This window comes from Myotis brandtii, unplaced genomic scaffold (assembly GCF_000412655.1).
Source record: "Myotis brandtii unplaced genomic scaffold, ASM41265v1 scaffold954, whole genome shotgun sequence".
NCBI classification, from domain to species: domain Eukaryota; kingdom Metazoa; phylum Chordata; class Mammalia; order Chiroptera; family Vespertilionidae; genus Myotis; species Myotis brandtii.
This window is the reverse complement of record NW_005371937.1, coordinates 514,225-525,094: the sequence shown is the minus strand read 5'-3', so window position 1 is coordinate 525,094 and position 10,870 is coordinate 514,225. Positions and strand designations below refer to the sequence as shown.

The 10,870-nt window shown below is 56.0% G+C and overlaps 1 protein-coding gene across 1 annotated transcript in view; it reads left to right on the top strand.

The window, feature by feature from the left end:
• The first annotated feature begins 358 nt into the window (after positions 1 to 358).
• Positions 359 to 10,870, top strand: part of PTPRG (protein tyrosine phosphatase, receptor type, G) — a 78,026-nt gene continuing 67,514 nt past the window's right edge. The window contains exons 1-2 of the mRNA XM_014533216.1: positions 359 to 493; positions 10,700 to 10,832. Of these exons, the coding sequence (XP_014388702.1) occupies positions 439 to 493; positions 10,700 to 10,832 (188 nt within the window). The 5' untranslated portion in view covers positions 359 to 438. The remainder of the gene's footprint in view (positions 494 to 10,699; positions 10,833 to 10,870) is intronic.

Below are 10,870 nucleotides of genomic sequence, written 5' to 3'. Positions count from 1 at the left end.
GCCACCAGGGAGGCCGTGGCTTCTCCGGCCCCGGAAGGCGACGCCGCACCGAGCAAGGACGGCGAGGGCACCGAGGAAGGGGCAAAGGATGAGAAGAGCGAGAGTGAGGACGGGGAGCGGGAGCACGAGGAGGAGGGGGAGAAGGACTCCGAGAAGAAGGAGAAGAGCGGGGTGACCCACGCCGCCCAGGGCCGGAGCCAGGCCGAGCCCACCCCCGTGCCCTCGTCTTCCGGTAGAACTGCCCAGGACGGGGGGCATCAGACTATACCGGGGCCCCAGCTCGACCACACTGCCGACCCCACGGACCAGCCCGATGACACGAGGGGTGCCCGCCTGGGCTCTGAGTTGGTCACCTCCACCCAAGTGCCCCCCACAGTCACAGAGGAGCCCTACGAAGGGAGTGATCGCAAGAGTCCTGCACTGCCATCTAAAAAGCCCATGTCCCGAGGGGACCGCTTTTCCGAGGACAGCAAGTTCATCACTGTTAACCCAGGTAGGTGGCATCCTCATCCGGGCTCTGTGCTCTGTGAAGAGCCTTGCCCTTTAAAAATAATTGGGTTAGGTGTGCCGATCCAGAACGTGCCAGCGCTCCCGTAATGCCTGTGCCAGGGACGGAAGATGTGTGTGTGTCTGTGTTTTATTCCAGTAAGAGTAACCTGCTTCTTGACTGTTGCTGGAATAAGTCTTGCCTTGATCTTTGTTCCTGGTAAAATCTACTTTCCTCAAAGTAACTCTAAGGATTTCAACTGCGCAATGAAGTACATGACTAAAGATGGCATCAATATTAAATTTATCCATGAAGATGTAATTCCTTATTCACTTATTCAACCTGTGATGACGGACTGCCTGCTTGGTGCCAGACACTGGGCTGGGTGCTAACCAGGTGAGCCTGGCCCCGCCCCGTGAAGTTCATGGTGCGGAGGGGACAGCGGTGCTGGCAGGTACTGGGGTGCACGCCGGGAAGCAGGAGGCGGGATGGCAGAGAGCAAGCAAGGAAGGCGGCTGGGCTGGAGGCAGAAAACGAGCTCACTGAGGGGGGAGGTTGTGAAACGGGAACAGAGGGAAGAGGGTGCTGTGGGAGAGGACGTGGAGAGTGAGATTCGCATGGAACCTAGCGGATGAGCGGCTCACGTCGGGAGAGCTGGTATAGCCCGCGGTCCCACCCCAAGAAACAGGGCTCTCCACCCAGAGCCCCAGGTTACAGGGGTGAGGCCCGGGCGTGGCTGGTCAGGCCTCTGCGGTGAGGATGTGATCTGTCACCCTGACCGGTGGCAGTTTTGCTTTGTCATATGTTCAGATGTTAATGAACCCCCTCCCCCATGGTGTCTCCGAGGAAGCCTTGAGCATCAGGGGTTGTTACTGTTGTGAGGTGTTTTCTTAATAAGAAGTCCTTCCTTTTGCCAGACTACAAGATGTTTAACAACAATTTTTTGCATCTAAGCTGTTTGGGAGTTATAAGAGTGCAAAAAAAAAAAGCAACTGGTAAATATTTATTTGCTTTTGCACTTGTAAACATTAAAATTCATCTAAAGCTGAGATCTCGTATGTTAAGATACAACTTAGAATAAATTTTCATGTTTTGAATTGCGTGCTCCCGAAAGCCGGGCTGGCCTCCTTTCTGGAAGTGCGGGCTCCTGTGGGTGCTGCCGCGCAGTGGGTCCTGGTTTAGGGGAAGGTGCCGAGCAGCTTCCGCGGAACTGAGCGCAGGGAAGACCGGGCCACCTGTGAGGCTGTTTGAAGCCATTCCTACAGGAACGGTGACATTCCCTCTAGGAATCGCTGTGAAAAAGTCGAATTTCTTAGACTGGAAGATTTATGGAGTACCCAGTGTGTGCCAGGCACTGAACTAGGCATTGGGAATAGAACACAGATCAAAACGGGCCCCTGCTCTTCTGGGGTTTAGGTTCTAGCGGGGGCGCTGGAATATTCCAGGAAACAAATGCTTAACTCAGTGCCAGAGTGGGCACTCCGACCGTGGAGCCTCGAGTGGTGAAGGAGTGACGTTTGAGCAGAGTCCCAAGTGATGAGAAGGAGCTGGTCATGCAGAGATCCATGTAGGAACCTTCCAGAGACCCCAAAGCGGGGGCTACTTGGAGCAGTCGGGGAGCTGTGGCCAATCTGGCCACCAGTCAGGAGGGGGGTGTGGGATGGCTCAGAGCGGGAAGGGGCTCGTCAGCCAGGCTGAGGACCGGACGCTGACAGATGGAAAACCAGCGGTGGATTTCAGTAGAAGACAGTCAGCCATGAGCTTTTGGGGGAGATGACTCAGCCTCGGTATAGAGATTATGGGGTGGGGGAGGGAGGACGCAAGAGTGGACACAGGAATCCCAGTTCGGAGGTGATGGTGATGGTGCTGGTGGCTGGCCAGCGTGGTTCTCCGAAGACAAGTGGTGGCCCTGGAACTGATGTTCGAGCTTGAGCGGTTCAGGCTCTGCACCGAGGGCTGGCAGAGCAGTGGCCTCGGAGGCTCCTTGTACGCACTGCTCGCCCACATCCTGCGACAGGTGATGCTGAGGGCTGCAGTGGGAGAGTTCACACTGTGAGAGGCTGCAGTGGGGTGGGCCCTGGGGTGTCTCGCAGGTGAGGGAATGAGTCATTGCAGCTGGACTCCAATCCCAGCTCCCGGAGAGAGTGGTGAAGGAACAGACGTCAGCCTGGGGGAGTCCCCGCTCCAGGTGTGGGCGTGTGGGTCCCCAGCTTCAACCGTCAGGAGTCGGAGAGTCTGCAGTCTTGGCAGATTCGCTTTTGGGGTCAGATCACCCAGAAGGCTCTGTGCCTTGTCCACTCAGGGCCCTCGGGCCAGTCTTTGCTCAGTGTCCTTCTGTCCTAACAGCCGTTAGTGCAGAAGGAGGTGTCCATAAATGGAGTCACCTGTCTGTGACGAGGAGGGAGGAGGCCCCAGCTGGTCTGCGTTTCACGGGCATCCTGGACCTTGAGGAGCAGGAGAAGACTGGTCCCCAACATTGAAAATGACATCCCAGAACTCGGCTCCGTCCCCAACACTGCAGATCAGACCGCCTCCCTCAGCGCCTCCATTTCAGTGGGAAGGTTCGCTGCTTCCCGAGGGGAAAGCGATCCTGCTTTAGAATTCCAGGCCATTCAAGTTTCAGGGTGGGGGTGGTGACTGTGCAAGCCAGAGGCCAGCCAACTTGTTCTGCAAAGGGCCAGACAGTAACATTGTCAGGTTTGTGGGCCATCGGTCTGTGTTGCATCTACTCCACGCCACCGTGGGGCCCAGAAGTAACCAAACAACACTGAGCAGATGCGGTCAGTTCCACCCAAACTGTTTACAAAAACAGACGGTGGGCCAGGTTTGATCTGCAAGCCGTCCGTTGCTGACCGGCTCCTCGTTTAAGCTGCAATGTCTGTGCCTGTTTGTCAGGAAAGGATGTAGGTTGAGGGTAAAACCCACAAATCCCCCTCAGTTTGCTTCCCTCCGTCCCTCCCTTTCCCCTGTCTGCCTCCTCCAGCTTGGTATTTATTTTTGAAATGAATTCACTGTCGTTTTTATCTTAGTTGTGACTTACTTCAAAGACCTTTGCATGTACATTTTAAAAAATCTCTTCCACATTTATTTTTTTCTTCACATTAAGTAAAAACAACTATTGCGATCAGTATTTACTATGTGAAGAAAAGTGTTAACATGTAAAGTTACAAACTATGTTTTTACCAGCATCTCCAAGAGACTTGTTTAAATTCACTTGATGTTTGATAACATCTTTTCAAGGCCTATGAGTGGCAGCTTTAGTATACTAATTCACAAGGAAAGAGAGGAGGAGGAATTTTTCTGTTGATGAAATGGCACAAACATAGGCACCTACAGAAATCAGACAGGTGATATCCATGAGAGAAGAGAACCAGGTGCCAGACATTAGGGAGTGGTGAGGACTGTGGCAAACTAGACAGCACATGTCCTTTCTAAAGAGGCCACCTCACTCAGTTCCAGCTGGTTGCAGTCAGTGAGAATGCCTAGTGAGCCAGAAATCCAGGTCTTTGTGCAGCATCTCTCAATTTTTCAGTGAATTCACATTTTTAAAACAATTTCATTTTTGTCTTTCTTATTTTTTCCCCTTCATATGTGCCAACAGGTAGGAACTGTGGTGCTTGGCCTCTGCTGTAGCGTTGGTTGCCATAGTTGCACCTGCCCTAGAAGCTGATCAGATGGATTGGAGGCCTGCAGGCAGGCACTCTGCCTCTCACCACGCGTTTTGTCAGCATCTATTTAGTGTGAAGCCCTCAGTGGGATGTGTGCTGCATGGAAATGCAACATGGTCCCTCTGTCCACAGCCACAGCCTGAATGTGGTAGAGACACCCCCAGAATTCACTAGATGTGGGAAAACGTTCTTGGGGCGGGGTGCAGAACAGAATGCCCTGCAGAAGCATGTCAGGGTGGGCACCGTCTACACACCCAGCACTTAGTGCCAGGGTTTCCTTTCTGGCCTCCATGAATCAAGGAAACCGTTTTTCCAGACTGAATCCTGCTCAGAACCCCAGTTTAAACACCCCCTTCCTGAAAGCTCCTCCGGGCCGGCCCTGAGCCAGTGCTGAAGGAGCAGTCCGGTTCAGGGGTCAGCACACAGTCTCCAGGCCACACCTGGTCCGTGGGAGATGATGTCTGGCTCAGGAGTTAAGACCGGGCAGGGCTGGTCAGAGCCTGGGGCTGCTGTGCTGCTCTCAGCCCGAGTGGGGGATGCTGAGCCCCAGCCACCCCTCCGCTCTGCTGGGCAAAGCCTGAGAACCTCTGGCACTCTCCAGCTCCGAGGAACCCAGCTGAGAACCTCTGATTATGGACACAATGACCCCCCAGTTAGCGTTCATTCCGGGCTGTGCCAGTTACCCTGCAGCGCCCCCGCAAGGGCTGTGCTGGCGTTGCTGCCATTGGGCCAGCGAGGAAACTGAGGCCCCGAGGCTAAGGAAGGTGCCCTGGACGACACAGCCCGTGGCAGACAGGGCTCAAACAGGCCCTGAGTCCCGGGTCGGGAGGCCCAGGGTGCTCCTTCCCCGTGCTTTAGGCTTATTCCCCTAGTGGGCAGCACGGGATGATTGCAGATGAAATGTTCGTTATTTAGTGAATAGTTGAGTGTGTGCTTTAAAAAAAGATAGCAGTTTTCCATTATGGCAGAGGCTCTCAACCATAAATGACCCCCCCCGCCCCCCCCCCCAGGACATGTGGCAACACCTGGGAACGTTTTGGGGGGTCCTGACGGGAGGGGCTGCTGCACCCGACAGTGCGCAGGGCAGTCCCCACAGCAGACTCCCTCATCCGTCCGCAGTGCCGGCTGGGCCGTGGTTGAGAGCCTGATTCACAGTATTAGCAGAAAGTTTCCTTTTCGGAGAAGTTGATGTGAGGGAAACAAGAGTCGTTCGTGCAAGGACAAAAACAAGTTGTGGTGAGGTCCGTGGAGATAGGGGAGGAATCAGGATCCTCCGTTGGAGAACTGCAGGTGGGGAAACAGCCTCCTTTACTTAAACCCCCGCAACCCCTGCGTGATCACCGCCTGAAGCCGTTGCAGCCGGGCTAGTGCTGTTGGCCGGCTCCCTTTGTGGGAGATGCTTCCCGGAGTGGGAGGAGGAGCCCGCTTGGAGTGCTTTGGGGGCCACTCGGGGCCAGTGTGGCTCAGTTTCCTCCCAGAAAGTAGCTGGGTCCTTGGAAGTTCCCACCCTGCTGGGGGCTCATCAACCGAGGGCAGATCGTATGTCTCACTGTGTGGGAACCCAGGCGGGTGCAGAGCACGGGGTCTCGGAGCGCACAGTCAGGAGCGCAGGCTGAAAGGGTGAGCTACGGCGTTAGGCACGCAGCTGCTGTCAGACTGATGGCGGGGCACCTGTGTCTGCAGTGCCAGCTGACTCAGGACCAGCCTGGAATTTACCGAACGCCCTCGTGTTCCAACACCCTGTTGAAGCAGACATGACAGACTGCGGCTGATTGTCTGAGTGTGATGAGGTGGCTCCGGGGGATGGTCAGGCGTGGGGTTCACGAGAACTCCAGGGAGGGCGGGGATGGAAACATGGGGCCCTGCTCCCGCCCAGGTGATGGGAACCTAGAACCAGGGTCCCCTCGCAGGGGAGTGTGTGGATTTGTCACTGACAGTCGTGTCTCTGCAACAGTGGTTTAGAGAATGTCAGGGCCTGAGAGTAATAACGACAAATGCCACGGCCCCTTAAAGAAGCAGCCGCCTTTTCACCTCACACCTCCCCCCCGCGCTACTATCAAAACGCAAAACAAAGCAAAACAAAATGACAAGTGCTGGAGAGGATGTGGAGAAGTCGGAGCCCTTGTGCACTGTGGGTGGGAGTGTAGACTGGTGCAGTCACTATGGAAAACACAGTGGTGGTTCCTCAAAAAATCAAAACCAGAACTACCCTGTGATCCAACGTCAGGGTATCCGCCCAAAGAACGGCAAGCGGGGTCTTGAAGAGACATTGGTGCTCATGTTCCTAGCGGCAATATGTACAGAAGCCAAGGGGAGAAGCAACCCAGATGCCCACGGACAGATGAGTGGATAGACACAGTGTGGGACGTACACCTAATCATTAGATTCTAATGAATATTATTCAGCCTTAAAAAAGCACATGCTCCGTGTGGATGAGCCTTGAGGAAGTGACGCTAAGTGACATGAGCCTGTCACAAAGAGACAAGTACATGTGATTCCACTTACCCAGGTGCCCAGAGCAGTCAGTCACGGGGACAGGAAGTAGAGTGGTGGCTGCAGGGCAGGGCGGGGCGGGGGGGGGCAGATAATGGGGACAGACTTTCAGTTTTGCAGATTAAAACAGGTTCTGGAGACTGGTTGCCCAACGGTGTGAATATACTCCACACTACTAAGCTGGACTCTTAGAAAGGGTTAAAATGGGAACTTTTATGTGTTTTTTACCACAGTTGTTGTAAAAAGCAGCCGCCTTAATTCACGGATGAGGGTGGTTTTCACTCAGAACAAATACAGTCAAGTTGCCCGCGGTGGAACCAGGCTAGAGAGTTATGCGTGGGCGACTTGTCCCTCCCTGGATCTTTCTGGAAAAGAAGAATCTTGCTTCCTCCACCCGGTCAGTGGGCCGTGGGCGCCAAGCCCCTTTAGTCCTGCCGACGGGTTGCTGTCCTGCCTCGGGAGCGCGCCCTTCCTGCGGGCAGCGGGCAGCGTGTCGGGTCCATCTGACGCCTCCGCCCGCGGCATCCACAGTGCAGTGCTCTCCGCTTTTATGTGCTGGTACTGGGATGAGAGCCAAGCCAGGAAAAGGCAAACAGCATTAATTCAGCGATGACATATGCCACTGAAAACTGTTTTTCTTTTCTTTTTTTTAAATTTTTTTAAAAGGCAGAGTGGAAGCACTTGACTGGGTTCTGAAAGGGAACCTGGAGGAAGGAGAGCTGTCTGCCCACGGGGTGGCCACTTCCCTCACCCCTGCAGGTGCTCTGGGAGGTTAGCCGCACCTTCCTCGGGGTCTCACTTGGAAGATGGTTCGGACAAAGGGTCTCTCGCTCGCTCTCTCTCTCTCTCTCTCTCTCTCTCTGAGTCCCGGCCCCACTGGCCCACCAGCAGCCCTTCATCTGCACCCACAGAGATGTGCGCCCCACAGAGAGGTCCGTGTGCAGGGGCTGTTCGGGCCAAGAGCCCCTTTCAGTGGTAAGATGAGTAGCACGTGGGGTTTGCATTCTGCCCCCTGCCCATCGTCTACCCTGTAGTGTAAGGAGGTGGGAGGAGATGTGACACTGGGGGTCCCTCCGGGACGCAAGGCCCTCCCAGGTGGACTCTGAGGTCATTGGGCGCGTGGCCTGTAGTGTTGGCCTCCTGCCCTATTTTCCCTGCGCAGGAGCTCAGGTCTTCGAGAGACTTGCCTGTCTGGCTCCCCCTGCTGGAGCCCCGCAAATTCTTCTCATCTGCAGCTGATGTCTCTGGCCCAGTGATGGTGAACCTTTTGAGCTTGGCATGTCAGCATTTTGAAAAACCCTAACTTAACTCTGGTGCCGTGTCACATATAGAAATTTTTTTGATATTTGCAACCATCGTAAAACAAAGACTTATATTTTTGATATTTATTTTATATATTTAAATGCCATTTAACAAAGAAAAATCAACCAAAAAAAATGAGTTCGCGTGTCACCTCTGACACACGTGTCATAGGTTCGCCATCACTGCTCTGGCCCGTCCCCAGAGCTTTGCTATGAGAGGGATACGTGGAGGGAGAATGGACGCTTCCATTGCCCTGGGACTAATCCCTGTTCTCAATTCAGCCAGCAAAGTCCTGGCTGACGTGGCCTGACTCTGCAGCTGGTCCCCTCTCCTCGTTCTCATACTCCCACCCCTTTAGTTCTCCGTCTGGACCCCGTCCTTCCTGCCCTCGGCCTGGCTCACGCCCAGGTCTCACCCTCACGTCAGGGAGCCCCCTCCAGAGCCCCTGGGCTAGAGCAGCTGTTCCCCCTTCCCTTTATTCTAATTGCTCGCTCCTGTGTCTGCCTCTCCCCCTTTAAATGATTTGTGCTCCTCCCCCCGCCCCACCCTGGTCTTCCTGGTGCTTCCGCAGCCCCGAGCACCATGCCCTGCACACAGTAGGGCTTGGCAGATACAGGCAGGATTCGCTTCATTGCTCCTCGGGGTTACTGTGTTTTTTTACAAATTGAAGGCAAGACTCTCCACCAGCAGGAAGCTTGCGACTCGCTTTGTTGTGATACGCCCTTAGTTTGGGGTCTGGACCCGAACCCGTAGTGGCTCCGAGGTGTGCCTGTAGCTGTCCAACAAAACGTGTGCAGCTGTGGGTCCGGAGGAGTGGCTGCCACTCTGGGAAGGCAGGTATGGACGTGGAGGGCTCTGCTGCGGTTTAATCGGGTGTGCCCACCTGCCCGGCCTCCTCCCCTTGAGCTGGGCAGAAATGGGGTGCTGCCTGCTTCGAGAGGCGCTGCCTGCGTACAGGGCCCGGCAGGAGACGGTGGAGGGGACCCAGACCAGCGGCGCTCCAGGAACCGGTGGAGGCTGCGACACACTCCCTTACTCGGGAGCCTGGCCTCTTTAAAAGTGTGCTCCCAAGGCCACTGTCCCTCTCTGCTCGGCCCACCTTCTCTCACTTGGAAACTCGGCCTGATTAGCCCTCCCTCTAGTCCACTGGTTCTCAACCTTGGCTGCACATTTGAATCACCTGGGAATCTTTTTAAAATCCTGATTTCTGGGCCTCATCCTCCGGAAATTCTGTTTCTTTGTTATGGGGTGGGGCCACAACATTAGTAACAAAGAAACAGAATTTCCAGAGGATGAGGCCCAGAAATCAGGATTTTAACAAGATTACCAGGTGATTCTAATGTGCAGCCAAGGTGGAGAACCACTGCTCTAGTCCATCCTGAGAGGGACTCGCTGGCGGAGGCTGGCCTCCTTTCCCAGCCCAGGAGTCCTGGCGAGCGCACGGCAGCCTGAGCCGGCTTTGGATCTGTCCGGCGGCTTCTCTGCGGTCCCAGTTAACCAGGGGTCCTCAAACTTTTTAAACAGGGGGCCAGTTCACTGTCCCTCAGACCGCTGGAGGGCCGGACTATAGTTTAAAAAAAACAAACTATGAACAAATTCCTATGCACACAGCGGCGGCAAAAACACCCGGCAGGCCGGATAAATGTTTTCGGCGGGCCACATGTGGCCCGCGGGCCGTAGTTTGAGGACCCCTGCTTAACCTTGGCTTTCTCACCACCCGCCTCCCACCTTCGCCTCTGCTCACCCGTGCTCTCCCCAGCCCCGCACCACACCTGCGCTCCATTCGGGCCCCCTGGAGGCTTCCAGGCACCTGCCCACGCCACGCGAGAGCAGGCTCTCCCCTCCCCCACCCCCAGGCTCCCGGGCCTGGGACAGGCAGGCGCTGCCGGGTAAGAGCAGGCTTGACTCCCCTGTGGACCCCTTGCCCGGGCTGCTGCTCCCAGGCAGGCTTGCTGGGCATCGTGGGGCAGGGTGTCCTCCACCGCTGCAGCTTAGAGCTTTCAGGAGGGTGATGCCATCAAAGACAACACTGGAGAGACAGGAACTCCAGGGCTCTGGGTGCTGAGGACTGAGGGCTGCCCAGGGAGGGGGGCGGGGGCTCCTGCTGGGCTGGGTGCTGTGCACACCGAGCAGCTGAGGTTCCAGGGCGGGAGCACCCTTGTCCTCGCTGCAGCCACACTCACCTCGGCTGGGACACTGGGGGCCCCTCCATGACTGTTAGGGAGAGGCAGCTCCCCACGCAGAATTGGGGTGCTGTTATTAGGGGAAGGTGATGGCTGCTGAGCTCCCAGACAATATTCATAACCGTTGTCTTCAGAGCCGGTTCATGTAGCAAAGCCATCCTGCCATTTCTCCTGCCCTGCGCCAGCGAGCCCAGAGGCGCCGGCCTCTCCAGGGGTGCGGGTGCTGCTGCCTCAGGCTCCACGTCTCCTCAGTGTCCAGGCCGCTCTGGCTCAGCGACATCCTTGCAGCGAGGTGGGGTGCCTGTCTCCGCAGCTCTCCTTACAACCACCTTGAACTCTGCCTGCAAACCCACCCCACTGGTGGTGCAGGTGCCGCCTGCAGGAAAGGCCGGGTTTGGGTTGGACTCGGTAGGACATGTGTGGGCTGCAGGTGCCCCTCCGGTCACCGGGCAGTCAGCGCGGGAGCCCAGGTCTGCGTGGGCACCCACACCGGAGCAGAACTCGGCCACCCTGGCGCCCCTCCCTGCCGGCTCTGTCCTCTAACTGGCATGGTCTTCTCTTTGCAGCAGAAAAGAACACCTCTGGGATGATAAGCCGCCCTTCCCCGGGGAGGATGGAGTGGATCATCCCCCTGATAGTGGTGTCAGCCTTGACCTTCGTGTGCCTCATCCTTCTCATCGCTGTGCTGGTTTACTGGAGGTGAGTGAGCCGGGCAGCACCTGTGTGTGTGTGTGGGG